Source organism: Agrilus planipennis, unplaced genomic scaffold, assembly GCF_000699045.2.
Source record: "Agrilus planipennis isolate EAB-ADULT unplaced genomic scaffold, Apla_2.0 scaffold49, whole genome shotgun sequence".
Lineage (NCBI taxonomy): Eukaryota > Metazoa > Arthropoda > Insecta > Coleoptera > Buprestidae > Agrilus > Agrilus planipennis.
Window position 1 is genome coordinate 100,227 of NW_020438913.1, and position 24,872 is coordinate 125,098.

Sequence of the window (24,872 nt, forward strand, 5' to 3'; positions counted from 1 at the left end):
TCATTTCTTCTGTTCTTCTACATGTTTCTCCACACAATTTTCTATTTCCAAATCTTCCAATACCAACTCTTTCACTTCTTCTTTTAAGTTGTCCTTTCCTATTCTAAATATTTCCTTATGCCTTTTTTTATCGCTCTTATCCAGTTCTTCCAATTTCTTTACTTTATCTTTAATTTGTTTCTTAATGTTCAGTAATTTAAAATTTTAAGTATATAACGGTGTTGCTTGATGATTGTATAATTATTTCATAACCAACTTTTCTTTTGTTGGTATCAGTGGTGATAAAACGGTCACAGTTGTTTCAGATTATGCAAAGTTTTTTTATGAGCGTTAATAACAATATTTGCGTATGGTATTAAAGCGAAGAACAAATATAAAAAATTAACGATTTCGAAACTGAGGAAATAAAATGAGTAGTAAAACTGATTACTACGTGTTACGTAAACTACTATTGTATTAATATTTCTTAGTAANATACGTTCTTGAGTGAACATTGGTTTGCCCACGAATGTTTGCAAATTATCCTTTGTAACCTCCACAAACTTGGTTTCGTCTTTAACTATTTTATACGCCACCTTTCGTACTACCTATTTAAATAAACATAAAAAGCGTATTACATAGTGTATTTAGCCAAATACTTATACATTATTTTCTTACCTTTTCGATGTGTTTTTGTAAGTTCCTAACTCCAGATTCTCGGCAATAATTTTTAATCAGCAGAGTTAGTGCACTATCATCAATTTTAATGTTGCTATCCTTGAGACCACTGTCCTTCATCGCCTAAAAGAATTAATTTTATATTAGACAATATATTTTAGGATTTGTAACCAATTTAATTAAGTTATATTATGCCCTTTTTTAGTTTCACAAACTGATAAGGATTTTACCTGCGGTACTAGATATTGTTTTGCGATCGCCAATTTTTCTTCTGCTACATAACCGGACATTTCTATCATCTCCATTCGGTCTCTTAGAGGCTCTGGAATGGTCTCGGTGACGTTTGCCGTACAAATGAATAAAATTTTCGATAAATCAACTGGGACATCCAAATAATGATCCAGGAAGTTAGCATTTTGTTCTGGGTCTAAAAGTTCTAGTAATGCTGAACTAGGGTCTCCTTGATATCCCCTAGAATAATTACAAACATGTCATTGATAAATAATTAGCTTCAATTAAAAGAAAATGTTTCTTACTTTCCTATTTTGTCAACTTCATCTATCAGAACAAGAGGATTTTCGGTCCGAGTTTTTTTCAAGCATTGAATAACTTTTCCTGGCATGGCGCCCACATATGTTCTCCGATGACCCTTTATTTCTGCTACGTCGGTCATCCCCCCCACAGAAAACCTGAAATATTCGCGATTAAGGGCCCTCGCTATGGATCTAGCTAGTGAAAGTAAATCAAATTAGTATAAAAATTTACTGTGTAAATTTAAGTTATCTTACCTATACTCGTTTTACCAACTCCTGGTGGTCCATGAAAACAAAGAATTTTCCCTTGTGTGCTTCCTTTCAGCTGACTGACTGCTATAAATTCTAAAATACGTTTTTTAATATCTTCCATTCCGTAATGGTCCTCTTCTAGAATTTCTTTTGCACGTTCAATGTTTAAATTCTCTTCAGTTCTAACACCCCATGGAATAGAAGTCAACCAGTCCAAATAATTTCGAGTAACGCTAAAAATAAAATTTATCATTCCATTTATTCAAAAATAATTACTGGAAATCTTTATAATTACTTAAATTCTGAACTGTGATTTTCCAAAAAGCTAAGTTTGCTTAGTTCCTCTTCAATTACAGTTTGTACAGCTTTTGGTAGGGTTTTGTTTTTGATACGTTCTTTAAATTTCTCTGCTATGGCATCTTTGTCTTCTTTTTCTAAACCAAGTTCCTTTTTTATCACCTATAAAAAAACGAACAGATTTACGCAATAAATTAAATTAGAAATTATTTCAAATTACCTTAAGTTGCTCCTGTAAAATGTATTTTCTGTGATGCTGTTTAACTTTCTCTTCAACTTCTCGACCAATTTTTTGCTGTAATTTTGAAAGTTCATATTCTTTTTTTAATAAAGACAAGGTGAGCATCAGCCTTTTTGGAATCTAAAAATAAATTATTTTGAAATGACAAACGCAGTTAAAGATTTAAAAATGAAGCTTACATCTAATTCTTCTAAGACTTCTTGAAGTTCATGGGGTTCAGCTGCTGTTAATGCAGCTCCTAAATCACTTAAGTATACGGGATTATCAACAACTCTTTGTCCTTGATGCATCATTTGTTGTAAACTATCTCTATATAATGGATTTAAACTAATTATATCCCTTATTGTTTTGATAACTTCCTGCGTTAATGCTTTAACTTCTTCATTTTGTCTAAATTTGTTGTGTATAATGTTTTCTACTTCAACCATAAGTACTGGCTCTGGTTTCGCTTCTTTGCTGACTTTTTCTTCACTTTCCCTTTTTTCAGTTTCAGTGACTTTCTTTTCAGTTTCTGCAGATTTTACTGTCGGCGCTATTGATTTCTTTCGCCTGTTGCGCCTCCCCTTTTCCTCGTTTTCCTCTACAAATACGTTCAATGTTGTTTTAAAAAGAGGAAAGTTGAGTTTCATTTCTGGAGAACAAAAAAGTTGAATTGGATTCTGAAATTTCTACATCAGAGACCCAACTGACTTTGTAGTGGGATTGAGAGATAAAGGAAGGTTTAAATTCTCTAGGGTTTTCATTAAAAACATTAGTTTTGTTTAGTTGACAATGAAATACAAAAATAATGTAGATGTACTGTTTGCAGTGCACATTTTATAATTTATCTTTAAAATTAAATGGTTTCATGTAACACTGGTATTTTTCTTGCAATATGAAAATATTTATAAATGGATGTACCTTTAGGAGGAGGGTCATCATCAAATTCAAATAGTTGCCCTGTAATTTGAATTCTTCGATGGGCCATTACTACAAGTCTTATTCGATCTCCCAAGTCTTGCATTTCATGGATTTGTGCAAATACACCCACTTTATAGATATCATTCAAGTTACTAACTACTTCTGACTCATTTTCTTCATTCTTTTTGAGAAATATACCACAATAGGGTTGATTCAACTTCACTTTTCTTCTAATTAATTCCATTAACTGAGGATTTGTTATCTACAAAACCAAGCATCTTAGTTATTAACTTGTTAATATCAACATTGTTAGTGGTGATACATCATTGATAATATTTTAGATTTATCATGTTAAGTATCTACTTACTTCTATTAGCTTAATAAATCTAGGAAATACAATATTTCTACTAATGGCAATGACAGGAAGATGTGGCCACACTTCGGGAACAGCAACAGTTGCTGGTAAATGTGGTTGTGCATCGTATTCATCTTGAGGGGGGCCCTCTTCAGTACCCTTATTTACATAAAATCTGTAACCTATCGAACAAACTTGAACTCCTTTATCCCATTGAAATAAATTACTAGATCTTCCAGTGGACTTAATATAATAAGTATTTCTTAACTGAACTTTGTCCGAAACATTAGAATTTCTAGAAAGTGTGGTTAGAATAGATGAAACACTGGCATGATAACCTCTTCGTAAGCGAATAAATTGCTGACAATGCCGCACTACATGAGATTTCCACAATGAATTTGCGAGAATCATTTTTTCTTAATGCTGTTTCGGCTGTTATTATATAGTTAATTATTTACAAAAAAGAAAAACATCCCGTTTTTTAAACTGGTAACAAAAATCCATCAATGACAACACCTATAGAGTAGAATGATGAATGTCGTCTATGTCTATGATGACAACAAATGACAAATGCCTGATTTTAATAGTGGCTAGATTATGGTCTCTGAATTTGCAAGTGTCCACCAAATCGTATTTCGAATCATGTACATATATATATATTTAAATTTAGAGCGGGAAGGCGTTAATCTTAAGTTTGTAAATTTTGGGCGGAACATTAAAAAGGGCGAATTACTATTTCACTAAGGTTTGCCTGGTTCTCTTTAGAATTTCTTGATATTTCTATGCAAGTTAATGTTTTTTCGCTTTTTGTGAAGTATAATACATATTAGCATTGTTTAAAATAAAAATTTCACCTTAATCTAATCGATAATTTAAATTTTATAATTTTTTGAGTGTCATCATATTACTAACTGAATATTAATATTTAATATACTTTGAATTGACTGCACCGTCACGCATGTTCCATAAAAATCTGAAATATAGCGATCGGCGACCATGAAGTAGATTATAGTTAATCCTTAAAATCGATATTATAATTATCTTGTATATCCTTCTAGATTATGTACTCCATTTAATTAGAAATATCAACAAAAGAAGGCATATGGCGTTTGTGCGTCACACAAAGAGTTCTTTTATAGTTGTGAAAGACTAATTAACAAAGTCATACGAATCATATGAGAAAACATCGCTAATATTTGTTACTTAAATATTTAGGACGCGCTCATGATCGCATAATTATCACATTTGAAATATTAACTTGTATAATGTATATGTAATTTATATTTGTGTGTACAACAGCAAGCAAGCAAGCAAATTAATGCTTATTTAGTTGTTTCTTAAAAGAGTTGATAACAATTAAGTCGGCGTTTATCTGATTCATACTGGCGTAAAATTGTTGTAATTTATGTAAGTAAGTAATGTTGTTAACGTCAGAGCGGATGGAATGATTTTTGCATTCTAAAAAAAAACTTATTTTGGGCGTATAATTTTTTTCAAATTTGCATTTTATCCATTGCAACCATTTACGTAGGCGCTGAGGTGATTTGTGTGTTCCAATATAATAATACTAATAATAATTAAACCTAATAAAAGTTTCGCGGTGCAATAAATTTTAATGACAGAGTGCCGACTGTGTGATGTAAACAGTGTAATCTTGAATACATATTAATTGTTTTATGATAATTAACCGAAAGAAAGGATGTGCCTGATGGTCCAAGTAAACTAAATCTAAAGTATCTAATAAGCTGGTGGGCGATTACTATCTAATGCTACACTTCAAAGTTTTAATTTAGTGAATTAAAAATTAACGGTGAGCTTTTCATTTTTATAATTAATACAGATTTAAATTGTCTGTCAGGTGCGTAATTGGGACTGTTACCATTTTTTTACTTACACGGACGAATTGAAAGAATTTAAAACAGTCGTTTTTCAAATTTTTCACGAAATTGAATTGGATTCTGAAATTTCTACATCAGAGACCCAACTGACTTTGTAGTGGGATTGAGAGATAAAGGAAGGTTTAAATTCTCTAGGGTTTTCATTAAAAACATTAGTTTTGTTTAGTTGACAATGAAATACAAAAATAATGTAGATGTACTGTTTGCAGTGCACATTTTATAATTTATCTTTAAAATTAAATGGTTTCATGTAACACTGGTATTTTTCTTGCAATATGAAAATATTTATAAATGGATGTACCTTTAGGAGGAGGGTCATCATCAAATTCAAATAGTTGCCCTGTAATTTGAATTCTTCGATGGGCCATTACTACAAGTCTTATTCGATCTCCCAAGTCTTGCATTTCATGGATTTGTGCAAATACACCCACTTTATAGATATCATTCAAGTTACTAACTACTTCTGACTCATTTTCTTCATTCTTTTTGAGAAATATACCACAATAGGGTTGATTCAACTTCACTTTTCTTCTAATTAATTCCATTAACTGAGGATTTGTTATCTACAAAACCAAGCATCTTAGTTATTAACTTGTTAATATCAACATTGTTAGTGGTGATACATCATTGATAATATTTTAGATTTATCATGTTAAGTATCTACTTACTTCTNGTTTCAAATTTTTCACGAAACTTTTTATTTCGAATTGATATTAAAGAGAAAATGACCTTATAATATATCGTTCTAATTAGCACTAGAAGAAAATACTCCATAATATACTAACAATAGTAACTTTATTATAACTTTTGGTTACACATACTTATTCCATGTTTCGCTTAATTGTACTATGCCGTGTTCCCCCATAAAACCCAAAACAGTATTATCTTTATTCTTTATCCCTGTCATGTTCCGAGCTAACCCCTTAATATTCTTTAATCTTTTCTTCCATCTTCTTCTCTGCTTACACACCTCTTCCCTACGAAATGCCCATTTTCCTACCTTTTTTTTACTAGTTCTTCCACTTCTTCATTCCATACCCATATCACTCCATCTATTATTATTTTCTTATATCCAACGTTGATTGTCTTCTCTCCTGTTTTACCTTTCTCTCTAGCATCTTCTGTATTCTTCCCTCTGTTCTCTTTACCATTTCTAATTATTTGTATCTTATCTTCACACTTCTCCGTATATACCTCATATATTTTCCTCTGAAGCTTCCATACCTCCACCTTCAATCCCATCTTCTCTTTTATTATTCTCCCCAATTCCTTCTTTTCCTTGTTCCTGTCTAACTCTATTCCAAAAATTATTACGTTTCACTTCTTTTATTCTTTTATTCTCTTTTCTTTTCTAATTCTATTTCCATTCTCCTTATTCATTTCTTCTGTTCTTCTACATGTTTCTCCACACAATTTTCTATTTCCAAATCTTCCAATACCAACTCTTTCACTTCTTCTTTTAAGTTGTCCTTTCCTATTCTAAATATTTCCTTATGCCTTTTTTTATCGCTCTTATCCAGTTCTTCCAATTTCTTTACTTTATCTTTAATTTGTTTCTTAATGTTCAGTAATTTAAAATTTTAAGTATATAACGGTGTTGCTTGATGATTGTATAATTATTTCATAACCAACTTTTCTTTTGTTGGTATCAGTGGTGATAAAACGGTCACAGTTGTTTCAGATTATGCAAAGTTTTTTTATGAGCGTTAATAACAATATTTGCGTATGGTATTAAAGCGAAGAACAAATATAAAAAATTAACGATTTCTAAACTGAGGAAATAAAATGAGTAGTAAAACTGATTACTACGTGTTACGTAAACTACTATTGTATTAATATTTCTTAGTAAACCATGTTTCAAATGATTACTAGCATAACGTAACTAATTTTTGAACTTGGAAAAAACAAAAATGTAAATTTTTCTTTAATTGTCAATTATACACTTACGAAAACTAAATATATGTGATTAATATTTTAGGAATAAATATGGCTTAAAATGTGGTAAGTATTTAGTACTTTTAGGTAAAATAATTACATGGTTATTGTACCAAGATTAAAGATGCTAAATAATTTTGGCGAACAAAGCAGTTAAATACAATTCATTTTTTTTTTGTGTTTAAAAAAAATTTTATAATTATTTCATTGGTCACTTTTCTAACGGTAAGGATGTACACTTTCTAATCAATTCTGAAATTTGCTAATCAAATCTGAAATTTGTTCATATATATGGGACCATTTAATTTAAAATTTTCTATTAATCTAAAACCACAACATTAAAGATGTCGCATTCATACTTTGCAATGGTAATTTTTAATTTAAATTACTTTGTTACTGTTTGTTTAGTAATCATTTCTACTTAACCGTTGTAATTTTTAATTTTATTTATTCATCTTAAACAAAAAATATTTTGTTATGGATTTGTGGTTTTATTTATGTTATTATGGTAGCACTTTGATGGTATTTTGCTATCTTATTTCTTAAACATCCTAGGTTTTATTAATTTGTATTACACATTCATATTACTTAGATTAATTTTATGTTAATTACATGGAACACTCTTTTTAATACTTATCAATGAACAGGTAATTTATTTAGTTACTTGAGTGGTAATACTTTATTATCACATGTTCATAGAATTTCTATGAAAGCCCTTGCTATTATAGAATTTCATTAAACATTAAACACCTTTCATAAACTTCATAAAGCAGTACTTTCATTAGTACTACTCATTTTCATTAGTTAGATTAATTTTATTTTAATTATAATACTACTTAACACTATGATCTATCTTTAATTGGTATTTTTTGTGGTAACACCTTGTTACCATATATTCTTAGCATTTTCTATGATAACACCTTGCTATCATAGGATTTCATCAAGCCTTGAACACCTTTCATAAACGTCATGCATTTTCACACCACAACTTTACGTTCCTTAAATTAATTTTATTTTACTTACAATACTACTTAATATTGTGATCTATCAACACGTAATTTTTGGTATTTTTTGTGGTAACACCTTGTTACCATATATTCTTAGCATTTTCCATGATAACACCTTGCTATCATAGGATTTCATCAAACATTAAACATCATTCATAAACGTCATGTATTTTAGTACCACTACTNCATTAGTAGACGCTGGTCTGTTTTCAATACCAAAAGCCTTTCAAGGAAGTAATTTTTTTTCTCATTTATTTCGTTGAAAAATAATTTATAAACAAACAGTTAAAGATGAGTAGTTTTCTGGAAAATTTGATCATTATAAAAAGGAGTATGTTTTCTATTTTAATTCGATAAAATTAATGTTCTTATTGATGTTATTTTTCAATTTTATCATTGATCCTGTCTAAGTGCATCACGTATTTTACGACTTCAAAAACAATCGTTTATGATTTGTGATTCAAAACTCATAAATAAATCCATATTTTAATCAAGTTTATTTCCAGTTAAAAAAAATATATTTTATGTTTTATGATTTCAAGTAGGTAGATATCAAAAATGATAAGGTAGGTAAGAAAGGAGGTTGCACTAAAAGTTTTAAGACATCTCAAAGTCTAAAAAATTTGCTTTTAAGTAATTTGGTAATAATATACCTAGAAACTTATTCAAATCGTGATATTATTGTATGTTTTGGAATGTTTAAATTAGCATTGATTTGTCAAAAGTGAAGGCAACTTTTCAAAGTTGCATCAACAAAAAACTGTCGTTACTAAAAAAAGCAACTACCTGTATATACTTAAAAAAAATAATCTTCGTCACATGAAGTGGATTACTTATTATCAATAGCAATTGGAATGCTGATAAGTCGTGTCCCGTGTGGTACTGTTAGTGCTAATTACAACGATTTTGAGTACGGAATTTGTGACATGGAAAGTAAAAGTTGTCTAATGTCTAATTTTTAATTTACACAGCTAATATAAAGTTCTGTCAAAATGGCAGAAAACCAAACGCGAAACGGTGGTTGTGTACCCCGAAGAAAAAATAATATCCCTTCTGCAGAAATACCAGAAATTATTGTAAATGCTCCAAGCGTTTCTACGTTAAATGGGCTCAGCGAAAGTTCTGGACCTGGTGAAAATAAAAGAAAGGATCATTCAGGTTCAGGTGATACATCGAACGATTTAAACGAAATAACAGTTGATAGTAAAGAAAATGGTCCGAAAGACGCGGATGATATTAAACCTTTATCGGAAATCAGTCATCCTAGAAGATTACCTAGGAAAAACAGTATTTCTTTACCTAATCTTGACGATATGGAATTCTTAAAAAAACAAGTGGAAATTACATCCCCTGAGGTAAATATCCTAATCATCATTCTTCATAGTCCTTAGTGGTTTAATAAGAATATACATACTATAATCTAATTAAATACAGATACAGGTGAAACTAAAATAAGTGCCGGGCTTACAAGACGTGATGGAGCTGTATAAAATTAGTAAATTAAATTCCGGACCTGGCAAAGAAATACGATCCGCAAGGCTGCACTCAATCAGCTGGTATTTACCAGCATCAGCTTACATTTGTTCTTTTTCTTGTATTCGTGCATTTACATAGTGCTACATTTAATTTACTTATTTAATGTTGTCAGTTTAAACATTATGTGTAGTACTAAATTTGTTATGTTTATCCTAGAGATTCGATAATCTGCAATGTTTACATTCTCCATCCATGCAACTGCAAAGTTTTTATCGCACTACGCTATTCGGTTGCCAATTCACGCACAGGACCGGCTTCAAGTTGTAAATTATTGTAATTGTTTATTGCATCTAGATTACACATTCCAAAGCTCGGTACTTACTTGTGTTACACACCCTGTATCTGTCTTAAATTTTGATAAAGTATTTTTTGAAATATGATGAGTACTTTCGAAGGTTACCATCCATATTCAAACGTGCACACTTTACGGTTTTTTTATAGTATTAGTATAGATAATAATTTATTAGACAGAAACGAATTAATTATTATAATAGTTAAAAGCAAATATCTATAGATGGCAACATACTGTCATTATTTGAAATTTATGTATATTTCTGATTTAAAATTGTCATGGTTTTGGTTCTGGAGGCAAAAAGCTTTCTTGGGAAGGATATAGAATGATAACTCATTAACATTATTACACCTTATTAATTACACTTATGCCAAATAGGGGCATAAAAACTTTTATATTATATGAAGACGATGAAGAGTCAATTGAATCGTAATGTTATTGTTACAATTAGATTAAAAACAGTTATTAACTACGTCCGTAATAATGCTATGCGATTAGTAATCGAGTCGAATCGTTCGTTTTTGTTTTCGAATTATTCGATTGTTTCGAATTATTTTTTACTTCGTAACTATAGTTGACAAGCAATAACAAATTGAACAGATTTTAATCGTCATCAACTTTAGGTGGTAAGAAAACGAATCGAATAATGTTATTAGTCATATCGAATGATTCGCATAGTTCTATTCTGGAATAATCAGCAATTATCATTTTATTATAAAGATATTTTCTCAATGCCTAACATTTACATGTAAAATTACAATTTACATACGATAACAAATTTATTTATAAGTATTCCATCGCGTGTACGCTTTATCCATTGTTTACAAATGTTTCTATCTAAATTTTCATTCAGTTCAATCGCATTTTTAGTATGACAAACAAATTTGAGTGTGATTATTTTTGGAAAAGAAGGAAAACTTTGTGAAGTTAAAACCATTCGTTTTCTGTGACTGTAATTGTCATGTCTACGCATTTTTATTTGTATTTTGCAAAATCACTTAAGTTAGGGGTTCTGACGCCATGTTATTCTTCAAAGTTGCTACCCGTGAGTTATTTTGAATGATCCGCTAAATAAAAATGAAACATAAATGTCATTTTTTTTCCCAGGTATCAATGAATAGCAGTGAATTCGGAAATATCGACGCAAGTGATGACGAAACGACACCTATTAATAAAGGGTAAGGTGACTTTTAATTTAAATTAACCGAAAAAATTTCATACTTCATACAAATTTTGAAGTTTTACTCCAATAGCTTATCAATAAATTATTTTGGCGTTTTTTTATGAGCCTTCGCCATTAAATATTTTTATACAAGTGTGAACAAATTATAAATTACATGTTTGAAAATATTTCCTTAGACTGTACTATAAACAATAAGGAATGAGATGATTTATGACTTTTCAATAGTACTGTATTCTATATTCAGACCTTGATTCATTTTTCTATCAATTTGTATGAAAGTACAATGTCACAGTGTGTTAACCTTTCACAGTATTTATTCAAGAAGAGGTACCACAATATAGTTTTTTGATATTTCAGTAAATATTTAGTTTATGATTATTTATGTATTCAAAAAAATGTATTGAGTATGAAGCAAATTACAATAATGTTTGCGAAGCCATAAATTTTGGCTGAAAGAAACCGTATCAAAAACATTTTTCTCTCCATGCAGCATATACAATATTCCTGAAGTATTAAAACTGAAATTATTAATAGAGGGATAGTTTCACGAAGTTTACTTAATTACTACATTAAAAAAATTATATTTTTCTTTGAACTACAAATTGTCGTTTATGCAAAACACACACGTAAGAGTTGAACTCTCATTTACCTGATTTTTTACTAGTGACATTTCTGTGCCTTGCCTCGTCTAATTTTTTGCCATACTTTGTCATTACAATTTAGACGAATTAAAGCGGAGAGTAATTTTAAAGACGTCCATTTCAATATGTAGACATAAAATCAAAAATAAAGTTGACGAATAAAAAAAAAATTGTTTCAGCTATTTTTATATTACTATAGAAAAATCATTAGTTTAAGACGAAATATTATCACATTGTACCTAGTAATTTTTGGGAAGATATGATTCTTAGTTTTTTAATATTCATAATCAAAGTAGACAGTTTCATTTCCCAAACATTTCGGTACAAAATCCACATCTTACATCAATAACGAGCCTACTACGTATCTTCAGTCTTCTGTTTTACTTAAGTCCTCACCTAAGTCTACCTATTACCTGACCATTTCCCTACATTCCTATCTATCTTTATCTTTCCTAATTTTCGATCTCTTTCCTCATTGTATTTATTTGTCCCACCTTCTTCCAAACTTTCCAATTTCCCTCATAATTTTTCACACTTTTTATAGACTCTTGTACCATCTTTCGGGAGTATTTCCATCTAAATTTAACATTCACTTTAAATATTTTTTGTATATACTTTCCACTTGATTATTTTCTGCCTAACTTTATATTTCCATATCATGGAAAACTATATTCATTATTACCCCGTTAAATAGCAGTAATCTGCTTTCCTAGTCACCCCATTCCCACACAAAGTTCCCATAGTTACTTACTTACTTTTTGTTACTTCATCACTTTATGTTTTCTCCCATCATATATCGTAAATGTGTAAATATGAATACTTTTTAACCCTAATATATCTATTCCCTTCTAACTCATCTGTTTTATCTCTTTCCCTTACCTTTCCAAAAGCTTTGTTGCAATCAAAGCTATTTCATTCGCATATGCTGTTGTCCATATTTTTTTTCATCATTATCTATCTATTGCCAAAATGTTTTGTCGCCTATACCATTTATTTTCTTACATATTTATTTATAATATGCTTATGTATATACAAATTAATTTTCTGACGTCTTCTTACGAAACGGCGTACTGCTATAATACAATTATTTTACTATATTCTTATTGCTAATCATACACTTAGTATGTTTTTTTGTTTCACGAAAACAATAATTATAAATAAACTAGTATAAATGGTGTAGTTGTGCAATCAATACAGATACAATACAAATTTATAACAACTTCAGCGCACATAAAATTAATTTATGATGATCTGCAAACAAATGTCGATATTTCAGGTAAATCGAAGGAATGAACCTACTGTATATCATATACTATATAACGGGCTTTGATCTTGATGCAGTATTTGCTTGTATAACTGCTATTAACCTTATGACTTCGTTTCTTAAATAACCTATGGTACTCGAACGAATGATAACAATTTAACTATGTTTCATTAAATCATTAGTTTATGTCTATTGATATTCACCCGTTCCATACTAGGTTTTGGCCGCGGCTTCGCTCGCGTTGATGTGCCAAATACGACGATCGATCTTTGACGATCACATAAAACAATTTTTTTGTAGCACTTGGGAACAGTACTCTATATCCTTTTCTGTACCCCTGACAATGTGTATACAAAATTTCGTAATGACATAAACGGCTGTATCTTTTGATTGCGTTGATTTGGAAGTTTCATTTTTTCATTGCTCCAAAGCATTGTAGTCTTGAGTATTTGATGTTAATTTCCACTTGGTGCCTCCGCGTGTTTCTGACAAAAACTGTCTTGACACCCGGGGCGAATCCTACATTTACCGCCCTTCCTATTTTCTTTGTTTGTTTTTATGATATAGAGACGGTAGTCCAGTTGGTTATTATATCAATACTATTTATTTATTTATTTTTATGATTTTTCTGCAAAACTGGGTAGATTCTTGTTTGAAGAAATATGACAACCCTATTTGTCTATGTCCGAAAGCAAAACGGACGTTCAGGGATTTCCCAAAATAACTAATAACACTCGCCGGCTCTCACGAAGTGTTTTATGGTTAAGATAAAAAGATTTTAAGAAAATATGCAGGTACCAATGCTTACGTATGCATAGGGGGGGGGGTAAGAATTTTGCTTTCTTTTGCTGGGGGAGGTTAAAATTACTAAAATTTAGTTTACGTAATACTTGAATGGCTTCTAAAAGTGGAGTTTCTTGTGTTTTGTGCTTTTATCCATATAATAATTAATTTCAATTCAAAATGTGTTAATTTACCATAATTAATAGGAACAAACGTAAAATTAAGCATCTGCATTTGCATTTGCCTCACATAACTTACTTCATTTACATACATAATTCAGAATAGCAAGTGGATTTTGAGGATTCATCTGAGGATTTATGGAGAATTGTAAAGGTTTCGGTTCTTCAAATAGCCTGATCGTCAGTATTTTATTGTCGCTGGGAGTATATGTATTCTTTCCATACCTTTGCAATGTTTTAAAGTTTCATAGTTTCAAGTGAAATCACTTAGACCACGGCCCTATAGCCCGAATTTTCATTCTAGTATGGATTCCGGCCGTGAAAGCCTTTGTTCTTATATTTTAAAGTTTGGATAATTGTGCATAATTTTGCTGTATGAAATTTAATATTGTGGAGTGCTAAATGTAAATGGAATATAAAAGTGTCTTGTTTACAATACAAAGGCGAAATCTGTAGTCCACCAGACGATACGTATTTCTGCTTTTTGGTATGTTTTTCTACGCCTTCGTCCTTAACATAATGTGAACCGTTAGGGTTTGACCATTCGAACTTCAAAAAATTCCGTTTTTACATTACTTTTCACACAAAAATCTTGGAATTTTTACGAATCTAGACGATAATATTTGTTGCATGATGCAAATTAATAAAAATTGGTACAAATACTAAGAAATTTGGGCATTTAACATTATTGCGAGGTGGATCTGATTCTATTTAATATCGAATGCCGCCCTTACCTCCGCGCCGCCTGGGGACCATGGCCCCTTTGCTCCCTCTCATCCCCACGTTACGCTACTGGTCAGACAGACGGACAACGAAGGGATCCTATAATGGTTCCATTTTTCTTTTTGAGGTACGAAATCCTAAAAAAAAATGTTGCATTTGCGAGACTTTTCGAAACGTCTGGCACAACACAATTAACGAATACGTTACAAGTGTTTAGAAGTTGAACAAACGCCAATTTTGGAAGTTCCTGTGCCATTACCAATGTTGTAAGGCTTGCTCTCATTTGTTGCAATAAAATAGATGTAGGAAATTGCAATTTATTCAATGCTTTGAAACAGTCGGCGGGGTCTGGCATTTCAATAAGATAATCGCAAACTCTCGGTCGAATTTCATCAGGGTACCGGGCTTAGTTTTTGGACTTCGTTGTATGCGACTTGAAAACGCGGAAGAATTTTTATTTTATCATAACTTGTTGCGTAAGTACAGTTTTATTCTTTTCTACTTTCGGTAACTAAACCAATTTTAATTAAAAAACCATTAAAATTAATTTGAGAACGCATACGTTTACGTTTACAGAAATAAGAATAGAGATTTTCCAGCTTAATGATAAGATTATGATTCTTTTTTCGTTAAAAAATAATTAAATGTATTTGATCCCTTTAATGAAAAATAATATATCTGTCAATCATATTTAATATTTTTGTTGTTTGAAATCTTCATCTGCAAGCGGCTCTACAACGTCATTGATTAATCTAATTATTTAATATATTTCACTCAAAAAATTTAAGTTGCATTGTCTGGAAAAATCAATTTTGAAACCACTTTAAAGGATGCAGATTTTACAAACTTTATAAAAATTAGTTCTTATCTAACACTAACAGATAATATTTAGTAACTTTTTACCTAGTTTAAACGTTTCATAAATAAATAGCTCCAAAGCAATGATTATAATATATTCAGTATTTAATTTATTTCAGATTTTGTTTTTTAAGTGCCTGAAATCGACTTATATTAAAAATTAATTGATCGTTGTTTAGGATTTCAATTAACCTAAAACTTTATTAATTTTGTCGTAAACAGAAAGCGTAAGTATTAATTAATTTGGTTTTTATGTACTAACATTTCTGGGTTTTATAAATCTTATTAAATTTGTCTTCCATTTGATTATTTGTGATAAGTCACTACTGTAAATTATTTAATGTTTTTAAATTGTTTAATTATAATTTAATTTAATTCAATTCTAATCAAATGAAAATTGAGATCGTAACGATTACGTAACAATTCATTTTCTATTTCTTACGTTTCGTTTTTAATAATTTAACAAATGTATAAATAACACCCGTTTATTTATTTATACAATAGAAGCCGTTATTAATTTTTTGTTAGTTTCCGACGATTTATATCAGAACATCACACCATGGCGATTAAAATTGTTATCCTTATCATCTTGCTAGGTTTTAACCGCGGCTTCTCTCGCGTTGGTGTTCTAAATACGTGACAAGGATTAATAAAACTAATTTTTCTGTCCCTCGAAAATCGTATTCCTTTTTCTGGAAAAAAGGTACCCTATGTCCTTTTTTGTACCCCTGACAATGTATGTACAAAATTTCTTGATGATCGGCTAAGTAGTTAAGGCGTGAAATCGTAACAAATAAACAAACTCATATTCGCATTCATAATATTAATATATATATATAATGTGTCGTTGTAATCTTTCTACTTTGTTTAAACAAAAAACAGTACAATGTTGAAAATAAAAAGAATCAGTGCGATGGCCGGGAATCGAACCCGGATCAACTGCTTGGAAGGCAACTATGCTGACCATTACACCACCATCGCCCCATGAATAACAGCTTTTAAGATACGAAATTTCCACGGAAATGAAAATATGTGTGTATAAAAAGTTGCCTATTTAAGCTTTTATACATTATATTTAAATTTTTGAGTAAAAATCTGCATTTAATGATATCAATTTGCACTATTCATAAAAAGAGTTCTGTTCTGTGTTGAACAAACTAGGACAAGTGATAATACAGAATTACAAAATTAATATATATTTATAAACCAAATCGGGCGTAATTTTTTAATGGAAAAAGAACTTTTTTTAGCATTAAATTCATTATTTATGATTTTAAACGCAAGATATAGCACACTTTTAACAAGTCAATTCTTATTAATCTTTATTAATTTGATTTTAAACTGAAAGAGATAAAATTAATCCAGGTTTCTATTAATCTAGTCATTATCGAATCGTTTAATCAAAACTTTATGAAAGTAAAATAGTTAGTCTAGCAGATAAATTTGATGAAAAATAAAGTTTGAGAATTGAGAAAGAGTCAGAATAAAATTGTTCAAATGCCTCACGTACAGTAAGTTATAAAATATAAATATTTAATTTAATATGCCTTGATGATTAATATTAAAAATTTTAATTTTTATAATGTTGCGAACATACATCCTATTACATCCTTACAAATTTAGTTGCAAGTTGTTGCCTGTTTTATAGGTACATGAAATAATAGACATTAGCAGATTTTTAAAAGCGCTGACGATGAGAATATTTGAAGATTATAAAACAAAATAAAATTAAGTACCTACTTAAGTAGTTATTCAAGAAAATACGCATAGATATGCAATTCATTCCGGTCTAGACGTTGTACTTATTAGAGAAACACAGTGAGAATCTGCCACTGGCAGTAATACACGTAATGTTCTTAAATAGTAACATCCGCGAAAGTTATTGTCTGGATCATATAATTTCTTCACTTGTTTTGTTTTCTATTCTTTGAGGTCGATAAACTTATAACAAGAACAGGAACGTACTGGTACAATATCAGATGAACTGATATTATTAGGCAGACAGAAAACGGGTCTGTAGGTGTAGTCTTATTGGTGTTAGGAACCCAATAGCTTGTTGAAGAACCCTAATAAAACCTTCCCGCTTATACTTATACTCCCAGATGTACAGGGGCGGCCTTAACCATTGCGAGGTTCCGGGGGGGTAAATCATTACGAGGCCCTTGTCTTTGTGGACTTAGTTTTAATGATGATACTTGATAAGAAATGCAAAGTTATTAATAAATAGATTTAATTTTTTAAAACTATTTATTGGAAATTAATGAATAAACACATAGATAACAAATTATTAATCATGATAAACCAAGAGCATTAATGTTTTAAAGCTTCTTTTTTAAAACGAAGAAACCTTCAAACAAAATTTTCCATTATTTTCTAATTTTTACTAGTGTGTAGGGGATAAGTAAATGTTAGTTTCATCCCCCCGTACGAATTAAACAATTAACAATTTTGCTGAAGCGGACATTAAATTTCAGGTTAACATTGATACCCACTTTCGGTAATTCCCTGAATTGTAACTTCTCTTTTTGTTCCTTGACGTACGCATTGTTTCAAATACATTTATTCCAATGAATATTCGAATGTTTCTTCAATTTATGATTGGAATGCGGGTTTTATATTATTAATTGCTTCTTTAATTCGTATTTTTATTAATTTTTTTCCGTTATTAGACAGACCGCACTGACATGATATATGAAATATTTGATAGAATATTTTTCCATACTTTATTTTTTGAAGCTCATCTCTCAGTTAAAATAAAAATTTTTTTTTTGAAAGTGGTTTAAGTATAGTATATTCCCTGGTTTAATTTCTTACCCTTACTAAGCGGACAGATTTCTTTTAGTTCCGAAGATGTCCGTTTAAGAGAGAGTACACTGTATATATATATTTTTGTTTAAATGTAATAAAGTTGATCTCAAGACATCGTTAATAGCCACTTAAGAAAACATAAAAATCCGTGTCGCCGCTTTATCTTCGTTCAGACATTGGTTCAGACGTCTCTTTTCGTGGTTCTTATCAGGCATGTGACTAAAATTGCAATATAATGAAATACTTTTTAATTTCCTATTAATTTAAGTAAAACGATATTGTTGTGCAGTAACGTCTGTATGGAGTGTTAGTGAATAAGTTTTTGATCGCCAATTTGTTGAAAACAGTGTGTAGAACTGACTGTTTTTTTAATTTATGTATATTCATAAAGCAAAGTGTTTTTATTTTATTGTTTCCGAAAATGGTTATGTGCTACTTATTAAATAATTAAACCATATTCGATAGGTACTTCTCTTTTTTGAATTAAAATTTAATTATAACTTAAAAAACCCATTTAGGTATGCCATTGTATATTAAGAAATCGTTTAGATAATGTTATTTTGTTATTATCTAATGTTCAGCTAAAAACCCAATCAATAGTATCACGACAAATTTTGAAAGAATGTTGTACAACAATAACAATTTCGTTTGTTTGTGAATTTTATTTATCATTATGGTACTATGCCCAAATAAATTTGGAAAAATTTTAATATTTTAATCTACGGGCCTATTTGAGAGATACAATACAATATTTATGTGGCTCATGGGCTAATATTTGTGACCACAACGGTTTTATTTTGTTTATATTCTATATTTATAACGAATTCGGTGATAAAAATTTGTTACATTGTCTAAATAATTACCAGCGGTTGTTTATACAAATAAATTCTGGTAGGTACTATTTATAATTATAAAACTATGCCGTGTACGAAAATTTTTATTTATTGTGTACAATTGATATTTGCTGCGGTATTTGAGTACCAAGTTAATTTATTATTTTTAGCGTTCCCATAAGAAACTACAGACGAAAGTCTGTGACAGTTCCTCCAGCAAAAATGCTTAAACCGCCAGTTGACGATGATGACTCAAGAAGCACTTCACCAGCTAACTCGGTGGCTTCTGTCAATTCGTTAGCTAGTCTTCTTAAAGAAAAGATGCAAGTAAGTTGATACTGAGACCGTTGTCTCAATTTGCTAGGTCATCGTTTTTGTTTTTGTTCACCCTTTGTCATATCCATCTCAACATATACATACAAAATGCACTGGCTTTTTGGTTTGGTTTGGATGTATTAATTTTATTTGCAATCCTCTATTGTGCTTGCTTCATAAATTGAAAGCAATTTTTCATACTTCACAATCGCTTTCCCTCAATCCCATGATTGGTTCGCTTTAAATATGAAGTCAACCAGCTTGCTTTGGAATTAGCACAAGGTAATCCTTCATGTTCTTCATTATGGGTGTGTTCCGAAATATAACCCAGCACACCGACCAGTGCGGATGACGTAATGAATCGACGCCATATTGTTGATTCGTTCCGAAATATACTGGTCAGTGCGTTGACATCATATTGACGCCATATTGACGATAGTGTTTGTGCTCGTTTACAACAATTTTGCTCCAAAAGTTATTAAAGTTTCTTACAATAAAAGATTCCTCAAAGTCTTATGAACACATGCCCGTTTGATATACCGCTACGCAGGGCCGTAGCGAGGCCGGTTCAAGCGGTGCGGCACACCGGGGCCCCCGCAGTCGAGGGGCCCCTTAGCAGTATTCTGTTTTCAAAAAATGACTTCTAAAAAAAAACAATGCTGTTAGAGATGAGCTGAGTCAAACTATGAAATGAACATCATAATTTTTTATTTTACTTTTTTCTATATCAATTTTTGTCACAATACTCCATATATTTGATCAGGTACGTAGTTACATGGAATGCATACATCTCGAAATCGCGAATACTTCTACATTCTTTGTTTCCTTAAATCCGTTGATATAATTATCATTGCTACCATAAATAATTACTAATTGCTGACCATAAATCTATATCACCCGAAACATCACTATAGAATTCATTGCACAAACATCAAGTGCCTGCTCTTTCTAAAAGGTTTTTTTTTCTCGATTTGATAGCAGCAAAATCAATAGTTTTATCGACATTTTTTTTTAATGACATTTTTCTGATCATCAATTTTAAGAAGGGCCCTTGCGGAATACCGCACCGGGGCCCCGAGCTCATCGCTACGGCCCTGCCCCTACGTCGCACTTGTCTCACCAGTACAATATGGTGACACACCAGTACAATATGGCGTCGATTTATGACGTCATCAGCACTGGCCAGTATGTTGGGTTATATTTCGGAACACACCCTATATTTCTGGTAGGTGTCTGCCAAGGAGTTTAAATTGTGTTGTCCACCCATTTCATTGCGTTTCCACGTACGCATGCACACATTGAATTCATAGTTTCTGAATTTCCCCCTAGATGTTTCCATCTTCGGCAAAGAAAAGGAAGCCCAAGGATTATAAAATTCGCGCATTCGTGGGATTTCTCTTTCTGACAATAGTAGCGCTTGTAGGACTGGCGTACATTCTCTATCAGCAACAAGTTCTTCGTAGAGCGTACTTCGAAAAGATTAAGTTCAGCCAAAACGATCGCGTAATAAATATTTATAACAATGAAGGTATCGAGGTGTTGAGGGGTCGTCTCGGAACCACCCTTAATTATAACAAAGCCTTCCCCTGTCTCCGTACCGACGAGAAAGCCGACGGAAGTATTTGCTTGGAATGGATGAACCACGCCAGGCTTTACATGAACACTTTCAGGCTTTTTCCGGACACCGAATGCTATAATTTCCAATGGGTTTCGTTGGCAGAAGAAATAGCTCCAACGGACTGTTTTGACCTTTCTCCAAGAACGGGTCACTGGTATGGCGGAGGTCAGATGGCTGAACATGCATGGCCCTTAGAGAAAGGTCTTCATAATTTTGCGCCCTTTGTCACTGGAGTCACTGACAAGTACGAATGGGGAAATGTTCTGAAGAGATTCTTCATCAATTCAAAAGGAGCGGCCGTTATTGTCGATAGTTCGGTTCCATTGTACACAGCAATCAATATCGGCCCTAAATCAAAAGAACTCTGCTTTAAAGCAAAATATGACGATTTTGCATACGTGAACAGGATAACGCCATTTCCATTTTTGAACTACAGTGTTTGTACGGGACCGAATATGACCCGATTGCATTCCCTACTGGCCGAGAAATCACTTTGGGATGGTCTAAAGCAGGACGACATGAACATCATTCATTCGTTGGTTACAGAACCGCTTTGGGAAATAACAACCGATAATAAAGAGAAATTTACCGAAGAAGCAGTCTTGAACTACACAGAGGACGTAATAGGGTTAGGGTTTTTGAAACAGGGACACGTTCTTTTGAACGGCGATTGGCAGAAGCAACCGGGCGATTTTGAAGTCGATACAGAACGATTTCCTACACTTGAAGAAACGATCAACATTATGCACCGACGAGGATTCAGGATAGTGTTTTCGATTCATTCGTTTATTTCGACGGAAAGTGCCAGTTTTCCGGAAGCCGTGAGGAGACAACTTCTTATATCGGAGAGGTTCACCGATAAACGTATACCAGCATTAACCAGATACAGATCCATACAAACAGCTGGTGTTTTGGACGTAACCAATGACAGAACAGTTCCGTGGCTCCTAAGGAAATTAAAAGCTGTTCGAAATAAATACAAATTTGACGCTTTCTATTTGGACTTGGGCGTCGCTTACGACATGCCTCACTATTACCAATGCGAAAATCCACTGACAAACCCAGACCAATACAAAACGTTTTTCATAAACAATCTTCAAGGAAATGTGCCTATTTTTGGTGTTAGTGGAGCGGTCCAAAGACCTCAGGCTCCAGCGTTTGTTTCACTTCCTGAATTTGAGTCTTCCTGGGATGGTCTAAGGAAGGTGATTCCAACGGTGTTGACCTACGGGATTACCGGGTATCCCTTCTTAATCCCAGGTGCTGTAGGGGGTGACTATGAAATTTCCGAATACAACTCGCAGGTTGATATAAATTCAACAGCTGATGTTTTGCTACCAGACAAAGAACTTTATATGAGATGGCTGCAGTTGGCCACATTTTTGCCGGTGATAAGGTACAGACATTTACCCAGCAAATATGGAGACGGAAAAGTATTAGAACTGGCCAAAGTTTTGACGTCCCTACGGCAAAAAGTGGTAAGTAGTTTCATAAAGGGTGTACAAGTGGTTCATTCGAAATTTCTAAAATTTAATTTTAATTTAATGTTGAGCTTGTTTGGGATTTAATTCAAGATTTTTGTAGGTAACTCCTCTTTTAAAAAAATATGCAAGTGAAGCTTTAGATTCTGGACTTCCCATGATAAGACCATTGTGGATGTTGGGTCCAAACGATCCCGCTTGCCACATTGTTACAGATGAATTTTCTGTGGGAGAAGAACTCATTGTAGCTCCAGTTTTGTACTCAGGATCGAGACAGAGGGAAGTGTATCTTCCGGCAGGTGTTTGGAAAGATGGCATTGATGGTAGTTTACGAAAAGGAAACCGTTGGATACACGATTACGTTGTGGAGGAACAGCAAATAGCTTATTTTGAAAGAATGCCCGATAACACTCGATTTTGAACATGAGAATTGTTGTAGGAAACAGGGAGAAGGTCGTCAATAGATTTAAAGGTAATAGTAAGGTATTTGCTTATCTTCTCGTTTATATTATATTTAGTTATATGTATTTTTAAGTTCATTTGTTTTTCCTCAGACAGTTCAACGTTTTTTCTTAACAGTTTCTTTTGGCTGTGTAACTGTCTGAAATTTGCATTTTTAATTTTTTACTTTTTTCAGTTATTCAATTTTTTTATTTTAATATTAAGCCTAAGCAGTATAAATCATAAACTTATTTAAACATGTATGTAAGTTGAAGTAATTGTTACTTTCTGCTTAGTTGTATAAGCATGAAATAATGTAATTGTGATATTTGCTTTAGAAACCTATCCATTAACTGAATAAAAAAATATTAATTTTCCTTTGTATTAAATGCTAATTGTAGTGACTAAATAAATAAATTTAAGATTTTTGGTTTCATTTAAGGCTAATTAAATATCTTTTATTATTATTTGTACGGTATTGTTTTCCGGTTTTAATAGGGTTGGTACAAAAGAAACTTCCCGCATTTGACTTCGGTAGGTGTCCGTTGCCCTGCATACTACTTTTTTCGTTGAAATGCCTTGGATTTTAGTTTTAACTAGCTTTTCTCGGCGGCTTCGCTCGCAGAAATTAATATTGTTTCTCCATAAAACCTTTTAAACTCCCAATTCACCCTTACAACGTTTTAATTTTATGTAATGTCGTCACCTTAGATTTCAAATGCAAACGTAGCAACAACATTTCATCCTTAAGGGTTGATTGTTGTTGCCAAAACACGTATTTGCTTAATTTCAACAATGAGCAACCTTCGAGTAAATCCGAGTACAAATAAAATATACCCCATGGAAACGTTGCAACCTCTTTTCATTTGATTAATAATATCAAATAGCATATATACCAAGTTTCAAGTATGTAAATTCAACCACAAATAAAGTATGTCCCAAACAACTATTTTACCCCCCGCCCTTTGGAGGCTGAACTTTTTAAAATGTCGACATAGGTCTTTCAGAAATTAAATAAGACATCATTAAGACCAAGTTTCAAGTACATCTGACTACAAATAATGTATGTTCCATTTAAACATTGCAACTCCTCTTCACCACTTATCTCCCCCAACAGAGATTTAATTGTCAACCAATTTCAAGTAAATCGGACCAAAATAAACATGCAATCATTGCAAATCTCTTTCAGCTTCTTAAAGAGGTAGAATTTTGTAAAATGTTGAAATAGGTATGTATACCACTAATTTTATATGAAAATTCATTAAAGCCAAGTTTCAGGTAAATTTGACCATAAATAAAACGCCATACTTAACCATAGACAACATTACGTTTAGCTGTCAGTTGCGTTTTGTTATACCATTTTTAACAAATGAACGGCTAGACCATAGACATATATTAATGGACGTGCCTTAGTCGTATTTGTTGTAATAATTTCTTGGCTCGAAAAGTGAGGGAGATGGCGTATGATTTCGGACTAGTGCTATCTCTTTCATGACACGCTTACGCATACTATTGTGAGAGAGATGGATATTGTCTGAAACTTCGTTTCATCTCTTTTGTTGTACCACAATTCTGACCGCTAAGGCATGTCCATTAGTAAACGTCGATGGGCTAGACCAGTGATTCCCAACCGGTGGTTCATGAACCCCTGGGGGGGTTCGCAGTGTTTACAGAGGGGGTTCGCGAAAATAATATTGTAATGGCGGATTTTTTAAAACGCCATTAAAATCAAAAGCAAAAAAAACAAAACAAAAACACAAAAATTAAAGAACTGTACTAACTGTAAAACAGATTGTTCGCTGCCTGTTTGTTAAGAAATCTATAATAAATTTCAATATTTTC

General features: G+C 31.8%; 3 protein-coding genes and 1 non-coding gene across 10 annotated transcripts in view; 1 reads left to right on the forward strand and 3 right to left on the reverse strand.

Moving 5' to 3' along the window:
- LOC112904165 (lon protease homolog, mitochondrial-like) lies at positions 1-3,772 on the reverse strand. Its single transcript, XM_025973557.1, has 11 exons — positions 3,248-3,772; positions 2,881-3,142; positions 2,160-2,611; positions 1,960-2,100; positions 1,738-1,901; positions 1,446-1,675; positions 1,194-1,386; positions 888-1,128; positions 658-780; positions 479-587; positions 1-167 (listed from the first exon to the last, which is right to left on the reverse strand). Exons 1-11 carry the CDS (start codon positions 3,644-3,646, stop codon positions 1-3), a joined length of 2,481 nt encoding a protein of 826 aa, XP_025829342.1. The 5' UTR covers positions 3,647-3,772.
- A 793-nt stretch (positions 3,773-4,565) lies between these two features.
- Positions 4,566-23,431, forward strand: LOC108733399 (myogenesis-regulating glycosidase). 7 transcript variants are annotated; one of them, XM_018464550.2, is made up of 6 exons: positions 4,566-4,642; positions 9,047-9,430; positions 11,011-11,081; positions 19,346-19,502; positions 20,820-22,586; positions 22,693-23,431. In XM_018464550.2, exons 2-6 carry the CDS (start codon positions 9,068-9,070, stop codon positions 23,008-23,010), a joined length of 2,676 nt encoding a protein of 891 aa, XP_018320052.1. In that variant the 5' UTR covers positions 4,566-4,642; positions 9,047-9,067; the 3' UTR covers positions 23,011-23,431. The 7 variants fall into 7 exon arrangements, with proteins under 7 accessions (XP_018320052.1, XP_018320049.1, XP_018320050.1 ...); XM_018464547.2 differs by lacking the exon at positions 4,566-4,642 and adding an exon at positions 4,665-5,045; XM_018464548.2 differs by lacking the exon at positions 4,566-4,642 and adding an exon at positions 7,050-7,134.
- On the reverse strand, positions 16,444-16,515 carry Trnag-ucc. The gene has a single exon. It is a non-coding gene; the product is annotated as a tRNA-Gly (tRNA).
- A 1,237-nt stretch (positions 23,432-24,668) lies between the features above and the next one.
- Positions 24,669-24,872, reverse strand: part of LOC112904152 (probable serine/threonine-protein kinase kinX) — a 5,015-nt gene continuing 4,811 nt past the window's right edge. Inside the window, exon 2 of the mRNA XM_025973509.1 lies at positions 24,669-24,678. Within this exon, the coding sequence (XP_025829294.1) occupies positions 24,669-24,678 (10 nt within the window). The remainder of the gene's footprint in view (positions 24,679-24,872) is intronic.